The sequence below is a fragment of the Mobula birostris genome, chromosome 4, assembly GCF_030028105.1.
Source record: "Mobula birostris isolate sMobBir1 chromosome 4, sMobBir1.hap1, whole genome shotgun sequence".
Lineage (NCBI taxonomy): Eukaryota > Metazoa > Chordata > Chondrichthyes > Myliobatiformes > Myliobatidae > Mobula > Mobula birostris.
The window spans coordinates 10,640,145-10,660,232 of record NC_092373.1 but is presented as its reverse complement, the minus strand read 5'-3'; the positions used below and the strand labels follow the sequence as shown (position 1 = coordinate 10,660,232).

Here is a 20,088-nt window from a genome sequence, read left to right as displayed (position 1 = left end):
ACTTTGTGAGGGAGCTTTGCATGGGGAACCTTAAGAAATTACTTACTGAAATCCGTATACAATACATCCTTTCCTCTACCGTCATCAATTTGCTTTGTTATATACTTACTGATTTCAATCAGGCCCTAGGCAGGACTTGCCCTTGACAGATCCATGTTGACTATCCCTAATCAGATTATGCTTCTGCAAATGCTCGTAAATCCTGCCTAACAGGATCTTCTCCAACAACTTGCCCACCACTAAAGTCAGACCTACGGCTCTAAAATTTCCTGGGCTATCCCTACTCCCTTTCTTGAACAAAGGAACAACATATTCAACCCTCGAATCCTCCGGTACTTCTCCCGCCCCTATTGATGACGCAAAGAGCAACGCAAGAGGCTCAGTAATCTCCTCCCTCGTTGCCCTACAGCAGTCTGGGTATGACTTATCGAACATTTTTTTTAAGTGCTCCAGCACATTCTTTTTCTTAATGTCTATATGCTCAAGCGTTTCGGTCCGCTGTGCGTCATCTCACAACTGCCAAGGTCTTTTTCACTGGTGAATATTGAAACAAAGTATTAATTAAAAACCTCCGCTACCTCCTCCGACTCCATGCACACGTTTCTACTACAGCGCCTGATTGGTCTTATTCACACACCGCTCATCCTCTAGCTCTTCAAATACTTGTCTTAGGACTTTCCTTAGTCCTGCTCACCAAAGCATTGTCATGGCCCGCTCTGGCATTCCTAATTTCATTCTGATGCGCCTTCCCAGCAACCTTATATTATTTTAGACCTCGAAAATTACCTAGTTTATTGAACCTTTCCTAAGCTTTTTCTTTTCTTCTTAACTAGAGTTTGGACATACTTTCTACACCCTGGTTCTATAGCTGCATGATACTTTCGTTACCAATGCAGCATACTGAAGAAACTGCTCTCTAGTAATGGCAACTTCCCACACTTCATGATCCCAAACACCTGTAACTTCCACCATATTGAACAATAATGCAAGGTATTTATTCAGTTCGCCCGCCATTTTCTAGTCCCTCCTTATCCCCTCGCAAGCATCGCTTTCCGAAGTTCAAATATTGCCTCTCTTTTATACTTTGTATATCTGAAGAAACTGTTGGTATTTAGAAAACCTACAGCACAATACAGGCCACCCGGCCCGCAAAGCTGTGCAGAACATGTCCTTCCCTTCGAAATTACCCTGTGTGACCTATAGCCCTCTATTTCTCTAAGTTTCGTAATTTTATACAGGAGTCTCTTAAAAACCTTATCATATCCGCCTCCAACGTCGTCGCCGGCTGCCCATTCCACGCACTTACCACTCTCTGCGTAAAAAGAACGTACCCCTGACATCTCCTCTGTATCTGCTTCCAAGTACCTTAAAACTGTGCCCTGTCGTGCTAGCCATTTCGGTCCTGGTAAATAGCATCTGACTATCAACGCGATCAATGTCGTTCATCACCTTGTACACCTCTATTAGGTCACCTCTTATTCTCCGTCGCTCCAAAGAAATAAGGCCAAGTTCACTCAACCTATTCTCAGAAGGCATGCTCCCGAATCTAGGAAAGATCCTTGTAAATCCGCTCTGCACCCTTTCAATGGTTTCCATATCCTTTCTGTAGTAAGGAGACCAGGACTGAGCACATTACTCCAAGTGTGGTCTGACCAGGGTCCGTATAGTAGCCACATTACCTCCCGTCTCCTAAAATTAATCCCACGATTGAAGGCCAATGCACCGTTTGATTTTTAACCACAGTGTCAACCTGCGCAGTAGCTTTGAGTGTTCTATGGACTCGGATCCCAACATCCCTCTGATCCTCCCCACTGCGAAGAGACTTACGATTAATTTCACCATCAATTTATGATTTACCATCATATTTGACCTACCAAACTGAACGACCTCACACTGATCAGGGTTTTGAACTCTATCTGTCATTTATCAGCCCAGTTTTGTGTCCTATCAATGTACCGCTGTAACCTCTGACAGCCCTTCGCACTATTCACAACAACCCCAACCATTGTGTCATCAGCACGTTTACTAACCTATCCCTCCACTTCCTCATCCAGGTCATTTATAAAAATCACGAAGAGTAGGTGTCCCAGAACAGATCTCTGAGACATACCACTAGTCACAGACCTCCATGCAGAAAATGATCAATCTACAACCATACTTTGTTTCTGCAGGCAAGCTAGTTCTGGATGAACAATGTAATGTCCCTTTGGATCCCATACCTCCTTACCTTCTCAATAAGCCTGGCATGGGGTACCTTATCAAATGCCTTTCTGAAATCCATATACTCTACATCTACTGCTCCACCTTCATCAATGTGATTAGTCACATCCTCAAAAAATTCAATCAGGCTCGTAAGGCATGACCTGCCTTTGACAAAGCCATGCTGACTATTCCTAATCATATTATACCTCTTCAAATGGTCATAAATCTCTCAGGAGCTTCTCCATCAACTTACCAACCACTGAAGGAAGACTCACTGGTCTATAATTCCCTGGGCCATCTCTACTCCATTTCATGAATAAAGAAACAGTATCCGCAACAGTCCAATAATCTGGAACCTCTTCTATTCCCAATTGATGATGCAGAGAGTATCGCCAGACGCTCTGCATCTCATCCTCCGCCTCCCACAGTAGCCTGGGGTACATCTCGTCCGGTCCCGTTGACTTATCTAGCTTGATGCTTTCCAAAACCTCAAGCACATTATTTTTCTTAATATCTACATGTTCAAGCATTACGGTCTGCTGTAAAGTCATCCCTACGATCGCCAATATCCTTTCCTGTAGTGAATACTGAAGCAAAGCATTCAATAAGTACCTCTGCTATCTCCATCGGTTACATACGTCTTTTTCCACTGTCATATTTCATGGGTCCTATTCTCTCACCTCTTTTCTCCGCTGGGCGGATTGGAAGACGGCGAATGCCACGACACTGTTCAGAAACGGATGTAGGGAAAAGGCACATAACTATAGGCCAGGTTGCTTAATATCTGTAGACAGGAAATTTCAGTAAAGAAGAAATAGCGAGGCATCTGGAAAGAAATTGATCCATCGTGGCTTCAGCAAAGGCTGCTCCTCTTTGACAAAGGTACTGGAATTCTTTGAGGATATAATTAGTGAAATGGATAGAGGGGAACGGATGGACGTTGTTTAGTTGGATTTACAGAAGGCGCTGTCTGAGAGAGGGGCATCTGTGTAACTCTCAATGAAGCAGTGGAGGATACCTCAGCAAGTATATTTAAGATAAGGTTGGATAGATATTTGAATAGTAGGAAAATTAAGGGTTATGGGGGAAAAGGCAGGTAGGTGGAGATTAGACTATGACCAGATCAGCCTGGATCTTACTGAATGGCAGAGTAGTATCGACGGGGCAGATGGCCTACACCTGCTCTTATTTCTTATGCTCTTATGCTTTTATGGCAAGGCAGCAGCAAGGTCATAAACCGAGCACAGATTACAAAGGAAGAGACATTTGCTGTCTTGCGGCAAAATAGGGTGGAAGAATTATCAGAGCCTGTGGAAGGTAAGTGTAGAAATTTTAGTGGCACTAGGGAGGTATTTCGATAGTTGGTGAGATGGTAGAGGAATAGAGGCCCGCTAATGTTGTTACCTTGGTTGAGAAGAGCTCTACGAATAATCAATGAAGTTATGGACAGTAAACATAACATCAGTAATGGGTAAGCCAATGGAAGATATTCTAACGGACCAGAGTTATAAGCGTATGTATACATAGAGACCGGTTAGGCATGGTCAACGTGGTTTTCTGTGTGGTAGGTCGTGTTCAACCAATCTTGTAATTTTCAGTAATATAGCAGGAAAGCTGATTAAAGCCAGACAGTGGATGTAGTCTGCATGGACTTCAGCGAGACCATGAACAAGGTTCCGCATGAGAGGTTGGTCAAAAAGGTTCAGCCGTTTCGAATTCATCAGGAGCCATTCGATTGAATTAGACATTAGGCTTTGTTGTAGAAACCAGACAGTGTTGGTAGATGGTCGTAGCTCTGAGTGAGGCCTGTAAATAATGGTATTCCGCAGTGATCGGATTTGGTTTCTTTGTTTGTTATCATCTGTGCCAACGATCTACACGATAACTTGACAAACTGAATCAGCAAATCGGTGGATAACTCGAAGAATCTGGTTCTAGCCTTTAGCGAAGAAGACTATCAAATCTTGTAACAGTATCTGGATCAGCTAGAAACATGGGCTGAAAATGGCATATGGAATTTACTGGAAGTAAGTGATACTTGTTGTTATTTTGGAGCTCACATCAGGTTGGGACTTACATGATGAGCGGTAGGGCACTGAGGATTACGGTAAAACAGCCGGATCTGGGAATACAGATCCATAATTCCTTGAATGTACAGACAAGCGTCAGTAGAGTCATAAAAGCAGACTTTTGGCACATTGGCCTTCATTAATTAAAATACTGAGTACATGAGTTGTGAAATTACGCTGAAGTTGTATACGACCATGCTGGGGCCTGACTTGAAATATTGTGTGCTGGATTGGTCACCTGTGTACGGGAAAGATTTGATAGGAATGCAAGATCGCAGCGAAATTTCACAAACAAGGGAATCTCTGCAGATGCTGGAATTCTGAGTAACGTACACAAAATGATGGACGAACTCAGCAAGCCAGGCAACATCTATGGGAAAACGCACAATCTCCAGGGTATTCGATTATCCCGTCATGCCCTGAACAACCAAGAACCTAATAATCTCTGCCTTAAACACACCGATTCATCACTCTCTGGCTAAAGAAATATCTCCTTATCTCCCTTAGAAAAGGGCGCCTTTCTATTCTGAGTGTGTCAGGGATTTTCACCATTCGATGATACAATCAAGTTATCCCTCATTCATCTGAATTCTAATGAACACAGACCAAGAGCAATTAAACGCTCTTCTTATGACGTGGAATTAATTTTGTGAAGTTCCTTTGAACCCTCTACAATTTACTCAAATCTTTTCCAACAAAAGGGGCCCAAACTCAGACCACGGTGGAACAGCCAGCCAGAAAAGTCTCCCTTCATTGCCACTGTTACCTCCTGGCAATCAGCTACTGCTTTATCCATGCTAGAATATTTCCTGTTATACCATGGGCTCACAACTTCTTGGAAAGCCTCATTTGTGGCAATTTGTCAAAGGCTTTCTGAAAATCCAGGTACACAATATCAACCGATTCTCCTTTGTTTGTTTGTTTGTTTACTTATTTATATATTTATTCATTTGTTTATCCATCTTATTTTTTCAGTGATATCCAACGTATTTGCCAGGCAGGATTTTCCCTAAAGGAAACCATGCTGACCACGTCCCATTTCTAAATGTTTCCAAGTACCTCGAGGACTCATTGTTAACAATCGACTTCAACATCTTCCCAACCAGTTAGGTCACACTAACTGGCCTATCGTTTCACTCCTCCTTCCCCTCTCCCTTCTTGAGGAGTGAAGTGATATTTGTAATTTGCCAGTCTGCTGGAATCATTCCAGAAAAAATGATTCCTAAATGATCATTACTAATGCCTTCATAATCTCTTCATCCACCTCTTTTAAATCTCTGGGATTTACACCATCTTGTCCAGGTGACTTATCTACCTTCAGATATTTTGTTTCCCAAACACTGTCGTTCTAGTAATATTAACATCACACACACAACAGGACACAGTACTCCAAGTGTGGCCAACCAGAGTCTTATAGAGCTGCATCATTACATCGCGACTCTTAAACTCTATCCCTCGACTTATGAAAGCTAACACCAAATAAGCATTCTTAAATACCCTATCTACCTGTGAGGCAACTTTCAGGGATCTGTGCACATGTACGCCCAGATCCCTCTGCTCCTCTACTCTACCAAGTATCCTGCCATTTACTTCGTACTCTGCCTTGGAGTTTGTGCTTCCAAAGTGTACCACCTCACACATCTCCGGGTTGAACTCCATCTGCCACTTCTCAGCCCACTTCTGCATCCTATCAATGTCTCTCTGCAATCTTCGACCATCCTCTACACTATCCACAACACCTCCAACCTTTGTGTCGTCTACAAACTTGCCAACCCACCCTTCTGCCCCCACATCCAGGTCGTTAATAAAAATCAGGAAAAGTAGAGGTCCAAGAACAGATCCTTGTGGGTCACCACTAGTCACAACCCTCAATCTGAATGTACTCCCTCCACCACGACCCTATGCCTTCTGCAGGCAAGCCAATTCTGAATTCACTTGGCCAAACTGCCCTGGATACCATGCCGTCTGACTTTCTGAATAAGCTTACCGTGTGGATCTTTGTCAAATGCTTTACTAAAATCCATGCAGATCACATGCATTGCACTACCCTCATCTATATGTCTGGTCACCTTCTCAAAGAACTCTATCAGGCTTCTTAGAAACGACCTGCCCTTCACAAAGCCATGCTGACTGTCCTCAATCAGACCATGATTCTCTAAACGCCCGCAGATCCTATCTCTAAGCATCTTTTCCAACAGCTTCTCACCACAGACGTAAGGCTCACTGGTCTATAATTACCCGGACTATCCCTACTACCTTTTTTGAACAAGGAGACAACATTCGCCTCTCTCCAATCCTCCGGTACCATTCTCGTGGACAACGAGGACTTAAAGATCCTAGCTAGAGGCTCAGCAATCTCTTCCCTCGGCTCATGAAGCAGCCTGGGGAATATTCCGTCAGGCCCCGGGGACTTATCCGTACAAATGTATTTTAACAACTCCAATACCTCCTCTCCCTTGATATCAGCATGGTCCAGAACATCATCCTCACTCATATTGTCCTCTCCATCATCAAGTTTCCTGCCATTGGTGAATACCGAAGAGAAGTATTCATTGAGGACCTCGCACCCTTCGGCAGCATCGAGAAACATCTTCCCACCTTTATCTCTAATCGGTCCTATCTTCACTCCTGTCATTCTTTTGTTCTTCACGTAATTGAAGAATGCCTTGGCGTTTTCCTTTACCCTACTCGCCAAGGCTTTCTCATGCCCCCTTCTTGCTCTTCTCAGCCCCTTCTTAAGCTCCTTTCTTGCTTCCCTTTGTTCCTGAATATACCCATCTCATCCTTGCTTCCTAAACGTCATGTACGCTGCCTTCTTCCACCTGACTAGATTTTCCACCTGACTTGACATCCATGGTTCCTTCACCCTACCATTCCTAATTTTCCTCACCGGGACAAATTTATCCCTAACAGCCTGCAAGAGGCCACATGTCCATAGTACATTTCCCTGCAAAAACATCATCCCATTTCACACCCGCAAGTTCTAGCCTTATATCCTCATAATTTGCCCTTTCCCAATTAAAAAATTTTCCTGTCCTCTCTGATTCTATCCTTTTCCATGATAATGCTAAAGGTCAGGGAGCGGTGGTCACTGTCCCTCAGATGCTCACCCACTGAGAGATCTGTGACCTGACCCCGGTTCATTACCCGGTAATAGATGTAGTATGGCATTTCTCCTAGTTGGCCTGTCCGCATACTGTGACAGGAAACCGTCCTGGACACACTGAACAAACTGTGCCCCATCTAAACAGTTGTAACTAATCAGATGCCAATCAATATTAGGGAAGTTAAAGTCCCCACGTTAACAACTCTGTTATTTTTACAACTTTACAAAATCTGCCTCCCAATCTGCTCCTCTGTATCTCTGCTGCTACCAGGGGGCATATAGAATACCCCCAGTAGAGTAACTGCTTCCTTCCTGTTCCTGTCTTCCACCCATACTGACTCAAACGAGGATCCTGCTACATTACCCACCCTTTCTGTAGCTGTAATAGTATCCCTGACCAATAATGCCACCCTTCCTCCCCTTTTCCCCCTCTCTATATTTTTTAAAGCACTGAAATCTAGGAATATTGAGAATCCATTCCTGCCCTGATGCCAGCCAAGTCTCTGTAATGGCCACTACATCATAATTCTATGCATGTATCCAAGCTCTCGGTTCATCACCTTTGTTCCTAATGCTTCTTGCATTGAGGTACACACACTTCAGCCCTTCTGCCTTACTACCTTTACACCGTTCATTCTGCTTCTCTTTCCTCAAACCCTCTCTATATGTTAGATCTGGCTTTGCTCCATGCACTTCTTTCACTGCTCTATCGCTACTGGTACCATGCCCCTTGCAAATTAGCTTAAACCCTCCCGAGCCATGCTAGCAAACCTACCTGCAAGGATATTGCTCCCCCTAGCGTTCAGATGCCACCCATCCAATCTGTACAGCTCTCACCTTCCCCAGAAGAGATCCCAATGATCCAAAAATCTAAAATCCTGCTCCCTGCACCAACTCCTCAGCCACGCATTCAATTGCCATCTCCTCCAATTCTTGCCATCACTGTCACGTAGCACTGGCAGCAATCCTGAGAACGCCACCCTTGAGGTCCTGTTCTTCAGCCTTCTGCCTATTTTCCGAAACTCTCACTTCAGAACTTCATCCCTCGTCCTGCCTCTGTCGTTGGTACCAACATGTATCACGACTTCTGGCTGCTTTCCCTCTCGTACCAGGATGTCGTGTACCCGGTCAGAGATATCCGGTACCCTGGCACCCGGGAAGCAACAAACCATGCGTGTGTCCTTTTCACGTCCACAAAATCTCCTGTCTGCTCCCCTGACTATAGAGTCTCCAACTACGACAGCTCTCCTCTTCTTCATCCCACGCTTCTGCACCATAGGGTCAGACTCAGTGCCGGAGGCCCTGCCACCATGGCTCACACCTGGTTGTTGGTCCCAGCCAACAGCATCCAGGACAGTAAACTTATTATGCAGGGGAATGGTTACAGGTGTGCTCTGCACTACCTGTCTGCTCACCTTCGCTTTCTCCCCTCTGACTGTCACCCAACGACCTGCTTCCGACAGCCTAGGTGTGACAACCTCCCTGTAGCTCTCATCTATGACTGCCTCATTCTCCCTTATGAGTCGAAGGTCATTCAGCTGCTGTTCCAGATTCCTTACATAGTCTTCCAGATTGCCGAGCCGTATGCACTTCTGGTAGATGTGACACTGCGAGAGAGGGGCGTTCGCCTAAGACTGCCACATCTCACATGAGACGCACATCACCGTCTCAGGAGGCATTGTAAAGACTAACTGGGAGCAAGCTTGCCCTCCGCCTCTTCTCGTCGAAGCTTTCGAGTCAAAGTCTCAAAGCTCCACTCCTTCACTGGCCCACTCACTCACTGGCCGCGTTCCACGGGCCTCCATAATGCCCTTTACTCCACTGCAGTGTTGCGACATATAGCTTCAGCTTCTTCTTCTCAAATCTCAGGCGGAATACTATCATATTATGCTTTCTTTGGCCAGGGGTCGGCAAAATTTTTGCCTCTGTGTGCCGGACGGTGGGCCAGATAAATACTATAAATAAATTGAAACATGGAAATTATCCATTTAAATACATATAGTTATGTTTTGCCTCAAATTAATGAATAGCACATGCTAGAAAATCGTTTGTGCCTAACCAAGGATGCCAGTTAGAAATCAAAGAACTCAGTTTAGTTTTTCTGTCCCAGCATTGCTGGTGCCCCATCAGTTGTGATGCCAGTTAGCTTCGACACATTACGTTTCATTTCTGACATCATTTTCAGCAAATCTTCAAAAATGTCTCCTCCAGTAACCGTGTTCTTCATAGGAATTCATTGAATAAACTCTTCAAAAATTAGAAAAGTTGAGCTCACTCCTCACACAAACACTGCACATTGAGCAGTGTCTCACAAGTCTGTACTCTCAGTAAGCGCAATTGAAAAAAAATGCAATTCATAGAAACGTAGAAAATAGGTGCAGGAGTAGGCCATTCGGCCCTTGAGCCTGCACCGCCATTTATTATGATAATGGCTGATCATCCAACTCAGAACCCCGCCCCAGCCTTCCCTCTATGCCCCCTGACCCCCGTAGCGACAAGGGCCATATCTAACTCCCTCTTAAATATAGCCAATGAACTGTGAATTCCACAGATTCACCACTCTCTGTGTGAAGAAGTTTTTCCTAATCTCGGTCCTAAAAGGCTTCCCCTCTATCCTCAAACTGTGGCCCCTCGTTCTGGACTTCCCCAACATCGGGAACAATCTTCCTGCATCTAGCCTGTCCAATCCCCTTAGGATCTTATACGTTTCAATCAGATCCCCCCTCAATCTTCTAAATTCCAACGAGTACAAGCCCAGTTCATCCAGTCTTTCTTCATATGAAAGTCCTGCCATCCCAGGAATCAATCTGGTGAACCTTCTTTGTACTCCCTCTATGGCAAGGATGTCTTTCCTCAGATTAGGGGACCAAAACTGCACACAATACTCCAGGTGTGGTCTCACCAAGGCCTTGTACAACTGCAGTAGTACCTCCCTGCTCCTGTACTCGAATCCTCTCGCTATAAATGCCAGCATACCATTCGCCTTTTTCACCGCCTGCTGTACCTGCATGCCCACTTTCAATGACTGGTATATAATGACACCCAGGTCTCGTTGCACCTCCCCTTTTCCTAATCGGCCACCATTCGGATAATAATCTGTTTTCCTATTTTTGCCACCAAAGTGGATAACTTCACATTTATCCACATTAAATTGCATCTGCCATGAATTTGCCCACTCACCCAACCTATCCAAGTCACCCTGCATCCTCTTAGCATCCTCCTCACAGCTAACACTGCCACCCAGCTTCGTGTCATCTGCAAACTTGGAGATGCTGCATTTAATTCCCTCATCCAAGTCATTAAGATATATTGTAAACAACTGGGGTCCCAGCACTGAGCCTTGCGGTACCCCACTAGTCACCGCCTGCCATTCTGAAAAGGTCCCGTTTATTCCCACTCTTTGCTTCCTGTCTGCTAACCAACTCTCCACCCACACCAATACCTTACCCCCAATATCGTGTGCTTTAAGTTTGCACACTAATCTCCTATGTGGGACCTTGTCAAAAGCCTTCTGAAAATCCAAATATACCACATCCACTGGTTCTCCCCTATCCACTCTACTAGTTACATCCTCAAAAAATTCTATGAGATTCGTTGGACATGATTTTCCTTTCACAAATCCACGCTGACTTTGTCCGATCATTTCACCGCTTTCCAAATGTGCTGTTATCACATCCTTGATAACTGACTCCAGCAGTTTCCCCACCACCGACGTTAGGCTAACCGGTCTATAATTCCCCGGTTTCTCTCTCCCTCCTTTTTTTAAAAAGTGGAGTTACATTAGCCACCCTCCAATCCTCAGGAACTAGTCCAGAATCCAACGAGTTTTGAAAAATTATCACTAATGCATCCACTATTTCTTGGGCTACTTCCTTAAGCACTCTGGGATGCAGACCATCTGGCCCTGGGGATTTATCTGCCTTCAATCCCTTCAATTTACCTAACACCACTTCCCTACCAACATGTATTTCGCTCAGTTCCTCCATCTCACTGGACCCTCTGTCCCCTACTATTTCTGGAAGATTATTTATGTCCTCCTTAGTGAAGACTGAACCAAAGTAATTATTCAATTGGTCTGCCATGTCCTTGCTCCCCATAATCAATTCACCTGTTTCTGTCTGCAGGGGACCTACATTTGTCTTTACCAGTCTTTTCCTTTTTACATATCTATAAGAGCTTTTACAGTCCGTTTTTATGTTCCCTGCCAGTTTTCTCTCAAAATCTTTTTTCCCCTTCCTAATTAAACCCTTTGTCCTCCTATGCATCCCTTAAACAACTTTCAAAATCTGCTGATATGTCCTCAACTCGCCGTGTGATCGTTCTTGGTAACAGGCTAATAGATGCAAATAAAGGTTTCTTCTCAGGACAAACAATATCCACCACTGCCAGTAAACACTCTTTGACAAACTCTCCATTTGTAAAAGGCTTAATCTTTTCTGCAATACGTTTTGAGACTTCGGAGCTGGCACGGGTATTTCCTTCATTTTCACTGCTTTTTCGGCAGTCAGCATCTACTTTCCTGCGTTTGCATTCATTGCCATTGGAATTCTTTTCTTTGATTTTATTTCGAAACGCGAGTTATTCAACAAGTATCGTAGCACATGTCAATATCTGGGTATTTAGCGTGGATTTCTTGTTCAAACACAGTCACGCTGTTTTTGTTTACAAATTTGAACGATCCAATCTGAAAACCTGAACGTGCACGGAGATTATCTAATACATATTAACAGGGTAGTCTGCCTTCCCGTCATTCGTTTATACCAGTGATTGGTTTGGAACAAAACGGAATCTGGGGCCAGTGTAACAAGACGCCATGCTTGTCCATCGGTGTGGTCGCGTGAAACACTCAGAATAAGGAAAAACCACTCGCGGGTCGGTCAAAATACCTTTGCAGACCGGATCTGGCCCGTGGGCCGTAGGATGCCTACCCCTATCTTAGGCCATACGACTGTAAGGCATAGCAGGAGGATTAAACAATTTGGCCCATCAGATCAGCTCCGCCATTTATTCTTGGTGGATTTTTTTCCCTCCTCATTCATCTCCATATAGCTTTTGACGATGTGTCCATTCAAAAACCAATCCATCTCCACATGTACATTCAACGACCTGGACTTCACAGCTGCCCGTGGGAAAAAATCTACAAATTTACAACCCTTTGGCTGGGAGGACATTTCTGCCATCTGTTTTCAATGGACACCTCTCTATCCTGAGGCTGTACGCTCTTGTCCAACACTTCCCCATGATGAGAAACATCCTTTTCATATCTACTCGGTCTAGATCGTTCATAATTAGAAAGGTTTCAATGAGGTCACCTCTCCTATCCTTTTAAATTCCAGCGAATACAGTCCCAGAACTATCAAGCGTTCCTCGTATGATAACCCTTTCATCCTCGAAAATATCCTTCTGAATCTCCTCTGAGCTGTATCAAATGCCAGCACATAATTTCTGAGGTGAAGAACCCAGAAGAGTTCAGAATACTGTACCCAAGGTGAGACCTTAGCACTGCCTTACAAAGCCTCAGCATCACATCCCTTTTCTTTTATTTTCGACCTCTTGAAATGAACGCTAACGTTGTATTTGCACTTCCTTCCCAATCTGTGCAATGTAACTGCAGATGTCTAGATTATCTTCCCATTTAGAAAATAGACTGCACGTCTATTTCCTGTACCACAGTGCATGACCTTGCATTGGCCAACATAATGTTTCATTTGCCACTTACTTATGCATTCTCCTAATCTGTATGCGTCCTTCTGCAGCCTTCCTGTTTCCTCAACACTGCTTGCTTCTCCACCAATCTTCGTACCATCTGCAAACTTGGCAACAAATCCATCTAGTCCATCATATTAATCATTGATATTAGAATGAATACAAGCAGTCGCAACACCGACCACTGCGGAACGCCACTATTCACTGGCAGCCAGGATCTTTTTACACCCACTCGTTGCCTCCTACCAATTTCAACATGCCATTATATTTCCTTTAATACCATGGGATCTTATTTTGGTAAGCAGCCTAATGTGTGGCACCTTGTGAAAGGGTTTCTGAATGTCCAAATACACAACATCATCTGCATCCCCTTTATCTATCTTGCTTGTAATCTCAAAGGATTCCAACAGGTTCTTCAAGAAATACTTTACCTGAAGGAAACCATTATGACGTTCTCCTTCCTTGTCCTGTGTCACCAAGTACGCCATAACTTTAACCTTAACAGTTGACTCCAACGTCTTCCCAACCATTGATGTCCGGTTCACTGCTCTATAATGTCCTCTCTGGTGACTTCCCTTGTCAGCCACGGTTGTACTATCTTGCTATTTGAGTATTTATTTATTTTCCCATTGTTTCCAGAAACTCCTACCATTGCTGCTCTTCTGCCATCCCTGCCAGGAGCTCCTTTCAATTGTCCCTATCAAATTTCAAGGTGAACTCAAATCATATTGTGACCTCTGCCTCCTTTGGGTCCTTTTTCGTTAAGCTCCCTAATCACATCCAGATCATTACATAACACCCGATCCAGTATAGTGCATCCCCCAGTACGCTCAAAGACAAAATGCACTAAAAAAAATTTCGGAAAAATTCAACAAACACGCGCTCTTGAGATCCATGAACAACATAATTTTCCCAATTGACCTATACGTTGAAACGTCTATCATAACATTGCCCCTTTGACACGCCTTTCCAATTTCCGATATGGACAGCAGATTATAATTTGTGATCCACATCTCAGCTATTGTTACGAAGCCTGTGTATAACTGCCATCAGGTGCCTTTTACCCTTACAGTTTCTTAACACAAGGATTCAACAGCTTATGATCCTGTATTATATCTTCGTAAGGATTTGATGCCATTTGTTACCATCAGAGGCAAGCCATCCCTTATGCCTACTTCGCTATCCATCCGATAAAACGTGTAACCTTGGACGTTCAGCTCCTAGCTACAACCATCATTCAGCCACGATTCAGCGATAACCGCACATCATACCTGACAATCTGTGTTGGTGCATTAAATTAATCCACCTGACTTCTTATACTTTTTTGCATTGAGGAAACACTTTGCATACTGCATTGGCCTCATTTTTTGATTCTGAATCTCTAATGTACTGATGCTCACCTTGCTGCCTGCAATTTTGTACTATGATCTGCCTGCCCGTGATAGCAGCCTATCTTAGTTGTTTATTTTACCATTTGTCCTTTCCTGTGTCGCTCCACTCCGGTTCATACTCCCTGCCAAATTAGTTTATACCTTTCCCAACAGCCCTTACAAACTAGCCAGAGAAAATTTGTGTCTCCCTCGGACTCAGGTGCAACCCGTCACTTTTGAAATGTCATACCTCCCCCCAATAATCTCTCCTGTCATTTACTTTCGCTCAGAAAGTAAAATCTAACCTATTTAACCGTCTTCTATATTTCAGGACTGGGCAATATCCTTGTGAATGTTCACCGTACTTAGTGAATCTCATTGATAACTTTCCCGTATGTAGGTGACTAAGGATGCACACAATACCCCAAATGTGGCCTCTAGATCATATTTTTGAACTTGAACATAGCATTCTAAATCTTTTTCTCAATATTTGTTTTTAGGAAACCAATGTCCTAAGAGCTGTATGTGTACCCTCAGCTACCTGTGCCAGAGCTTTCAAACAATTATGGATCTGCATTCGCAGACCCTACATTCCACCAGAATCCTCAAGGCCATGCCTGTCATTGCGTAAGTCCTACTCTGGATTGTTCTCCCAATGTTCAAACATATACTACCACTATGCAACCTCCATACGAAGGAAATTTCGATTCCAATTGAATATGTTATCTTGGGGCAAAGCGATTGAAACTTCTTCGCCAACCTCTCATGCGGGAACTTGTCAATATTCTGATAGTGTTCAGGTATTCAACGTCCACTACCTTGCTTTCATCAATGTTCCTTGTACCTTCTCGATTGATCAGATTCGACCTGCCACTGACATAGCGATTTCTACTATGCAGTATCATGCCCTACTTATTGAAATATTTAAGTACATTGTCCCGCAGAACAAAGTAAAATAATTTACCCACGACTGCTGTCAAACTCATTGGACTGTTCTTTGCCGGATTGTTCTTAGAGCCTTTCTTTGTCATGGTCCGGATCAGCTGCCCTTTAAATTTACTTTGTTTGTGTTACGATCTGGACCGTTAACTCCCTGTTTCCGTTTAACTCCTTGTTTTCCCGTGTCCCCCGGGCTTGGTGATTAAAGGCAGTTTACTCTCGATTGAAGCGGCAGTTTATAAGTCTCCGGCTTCAGACGTTCGGCGCGAGAGCGTTAACGAATTCATCGAAGCTAGTGCGAGTCAAAGTAATCTGGCCGGAGCCAACTAGGTTTCTCGCCGGAACAAGCCTAGTCTCATCCCTAAGCAAGTGCCAGCAAGCCGCCTTCCCTTGCAAGAGCGGGTCCGTGAAAGTTAACCCGCCAGGGTGAGTCAAGAGATCATCGCTTCTGGGAGCGTAATTTTGCCCAGTTATAGTACTGTCTATCGTTACGTGGTCTCCGTATCCATCTGGTGCGTCTAAAAGGGGTCCCGGCCCTGTACCCTAGAAGGGTCCTGACCCTGTTTCAAGAAGAGTCCCGATTCCGCCCTGCACCTAAGGAGGATTCCCGACTCTGTTTTATGTCCTGTGTCTGAGTCCGTCCAATTAATAAGAAGAGTCCCGGCTCCATATCCTGTGTCAAAGGAGGAGGACCGGCTCAGTGTTCTTTGTCCTCTGCTTGAGTTCAAGTACCAAGTCCATGTCTGGGTCCCGAGGTTCAAGTGTCAAGTCCATGCTCCGAGGTTCAAGAGTCAAGTCCATGCTCCGAGGTTCAAGTGTCGGGTCCCGACTCCGGGGCTCCGGGGTGTCGGGTCCCGGCTCCGGTGTTTCTGGTGTGAAACACAGTGACGCCGTATCTGTTTATAAATTTGAATGATCCAATCTGGAAACCTGCGCGTGCACGGACAGTATCTAATACATGTTAGTAAGGTAGTCTGCCTTCCGTCATTCGTATATACCAGTGTTTGGTTTGGAGCAAAACTAACGTGGGGCCATTGTAACAAGACGCCGTGCGTGTCTATCAGTATGGTCACGTGAAACAATCAGAATAAGGAAAATTTTCTCGCATACCAGATAAGCGCAGCATCCCAATGTTTGCTTGCGGGCCGGTCAAAATACTCCCGCGGGCCGTAGGTTGCCTACCCCTGATTTAGACCATTCATAAGCAGCAACATTGAATTATCGTTTCGCTTTTCGAGGCTGGTATGACGGGATGACGATATGACATAAAGGTTGTCATTGCGTTTTTGCATTTACGTTTTGGACATCAATAAAAGGCGTCACGGTTTTCATTAACCATAAAATCCCCTATTTTTTTCATTTGCGAAAACTTGCATTGGTTATCCCGACGCTCTAGGACGATCTAGGGTTGTTGAACATGTCTGGCAACGCCGTGAATTTGAAACTGACGGAGATGTAGCAGCAAAATGCTGTCGCTTGGTTTGTAGAAGCTGAGGCCCGGACTTCAAGAAACAACCGCCAAAGACACCAAATTCTACTGCGTGATAGTGTCGTTCAGCTATTCCACTGCTTCGAGAGTGGTGAGTCTGCTTGAACACCTGCCTGAACACGGTAGATACCGATTGGTGAAAATTCACCTTTTACGGAAGTTTTGACTGTCAGAGTCTGTGCTGCCAAACAGTTGCTCTCCTTACCGTGTCTCAATGACGGCAAGACTTCGGAGTTTATGGAGCACATACTGTCTCTCTTGGGAAGTCCCCATCCTTATTTTATTCTTAAACAACTCCTCATGCATCAAGTATCTAATTAAGTTCTCATAGCCCTCGCTAATGCACCGGTGAAGGACTATAGGTAGCTTGCTACCATGGCTAATAGGCTACACTCAGTTAGGAAGCGGATATTATTCCTCCTCTTTCTCCACCTGAATAAGCCCGATGAACAGGGCTTCCAGAACAAGCTACTCCGTAAGTGAGTTTATTGCACTGTGTCCTGACCAAGCTTCCTTTGGTACGAAGACTTGGTTGTGCCGCCTGCCTCAGCCATTCATTCGACTGTTCTATGTTACTGTTCTGACCTTCTCCAGCTCGTGGTACCGGGCTTAATCCGGTGATTACCACCTCGGAGATCCTGCTCTTCAACCATTCTACTAACTCTCTGAACTTCCTGCGAAGGACATCTACCCCTCTCCTACCTATTCCATTGGTGCCAATACGCACGATGACCTCTGGTTGCTCACCCTCCTTTTCAAGAATATTCTGCAACCGCTGAGAGACATCCTGGACTAGAGCACCCGAGAGGCAGCACATTGTCCTGGCGTCTGTTTTGCTGCCGCAGAGTCTCCTATCTGTCCGCCTAACTAGCGAATCTGCTCTGAGTATTGCTCCGCTTGATTTCACCCTACCACAGCACTATTGGTCCAGTGGCCCCACGTTGCCCATTGGAATATCCCCCTCAGCGGAATCCAAAGGGCTATCCCTGTTACTGAGGGCAATGGCCCCCGAGGACGACCCTGTACTGACTTTTGTCTCCCTTTATCTCTCTCGGTATTAACCCATCTACTCCCTAAATTCTGCACTCAGGTGTAACCATGAGCTCAGATGATTCACCTATCAATTGTTCTGTCTTCCGAATGGTTCTCAGTAATTAAGAGCTGGGGTTGGCTGCACTTCTCGCAGGTATAGTTACCAGGGAGACCTTCAAGTTCCATAATCCTCCACATGCTACGGCCGGTGCATTCCACTGACATATCTGCCACGTGTGAATGAATACGGGGACGGTAGACATGACACAACTCATAGCGAGAGCAAGAAAATGGGGAACTGCGCATCCGTTTTAAAGTTGTTGTGGAAAGGCCGAAATATGTTTTATAAGACAATATTATAACAGAGCACCTATGTATGATTATGCAGTCACAGACAAGAGAAAGTCTGCAGGTGCTGGAAATCTGAGCAACAGGAAGGGTCCTGCCGAATGGCCTTGGACTATAATGTCGTCTGCAGTTTTATTCCATAGATGCTGCCTGGCCTGCAGAGATCCTCGAGCAGTTTGTGTGTATTGCATATATAAAGCGGAATCAATTTGTATGTATGAACAAAATGGATCAACAGTTGTACTGGAAAATGATCAGGATGTAACCAACAAGGCAATTAATTGGGAGTCAGTGGTTATGACGTACGAGGATTTCCTAGTATAGTCGGGCGAGGGCAAGGCCTTGTGGGACATCATGTTGACAGCAACCATCACGGTGGTGTTGCTGTCTCTGAGCCTTCATTCGTGCTCAGTATCGGACTACCACTCTAATTCCTCAGTCTCTCATTATTGTCTGAAATATTCAATTCTTTCAGATGGTTGTCTTCTGTAAATACATGAGAAAGCTAACATTCTGTTAGTGAAGCAAGAACGTTCAGATGTTGGAAACTGGTTTGGCTGTTGCCTCGATTCTGATACCTTCTCGAAACAAGGAGGCTGAAACAAGCATATATTAAGTTCTACGTGAGAAAAAATTTTTAAAAACAGTGCAAATAAATATAATACCGAATGCATGGGTTGTAAAGAGACCCTGCAAGTGTAGGTCGTAGAATACGTTCAGAGTAGTGATGCATGAAGTTAGCCTCGGTGGTTCAGGAGCCTGATTGTTGTGGGGTAATAAACATTTGTGAACCTGGTAGCATAGGCCAGAATGTTTCTCTAGCGTATGTCCAGAAAGATGAGATAATAAATCCTAGGTGATGGGGTCATCCAGATTGCGCTGTCGTGTACCAGTATTGCACGTAGGTGTACTCAATGGAGTTTAGGGTTTTACCTGTGATTGACTGAGCTCTGTCCATCGCACTCTATAGCATTTGGCATAGCATTGATATCTACAGCTCTAATTGTTTTCTGCACTTGTTACTTAAATGAGAACTGCCTTCAGTTAGTCATCATGGGAGCAGGTGAGAATATCTAAATTACATACCTGGGATCAATTATAAAGAGCTTGAAACATTCACATTCTCTGGAGTTCCTTCTTATTTCATTTAAAAATATTTACCCCTCCTGGGAGTGCTGATTTCCCGACTTGCAATAGATGTAATTTAATATTTCTGTGAAATTCCCAAGGTGTTAGATGTGCCTACATTAATACTTGTCTCCCTCATGTACCGTGTCAGCTTCGGAGACCTAAAATATTACAACGGTGGCTGCACTTTAAACCACTCTGGTACATCTGCAGATCTTCTTAGAGTCAACATAAATCCAGGATTTTTTACGGACCGTGACATATCTCTGCGAGAGAGCAATGTCTCCGTTTCTGCTTTTTGTATTCCTTGCCGCTACGCCATACACGCATGGAATCATCTGCAATCGTCGAACCAAACACAGTTTGCCTCATTTAGCCAAAGATGGTGATATCATCCTTGGCGGGATATTCTCCATTCACCTGGATCAGAATCACGACTTCCATACATATACTTTTACCCCAAAGAGCACGAGATGCAAAAGGTGAGTTTACCTCGTGTAATCTGACTCTTCGTCAGCGGTCCTTTTCGTACAAGTCGCTAATACCCATTTAATTGATCTTTGAAATCGACAGTAAATTATCTAATAATTTCGTGTACCTTTGCCATAAGCATTTATCTGCTGCTCCATTTTGGCGTTATCGCTTACCATGTGAGAACTCGGCCCACCGACGCATTTTTGATGCCGTTTGAGGGACAGG

At 44.4% G+C, this 20,088-nt stretch overlaps 1 protein-coding gene across 1 annotated transcript in view; it reads left to right on the top strand.

Moving 5' to 3' along the window:
• The window catches only part of LOC140196981 (extracellular calcium-sensing receptor-like), a 35,542-nt gene that overhangs the window by 1,568 nt on the left and 13,886 nt on the right, over positions 1-20,088 (top strand). Inside the window, exon 2 of the mRNA XM_072256915.1 lies at positions 15,601-15,818. Within this exon, the coding sequence (XP_072113016.1) occupies positions 15,601-15,818 (218 nt within the window). The remainder of the gene's footprint in view (positions 1-15,600; positions 15,819-20,088) is intronic.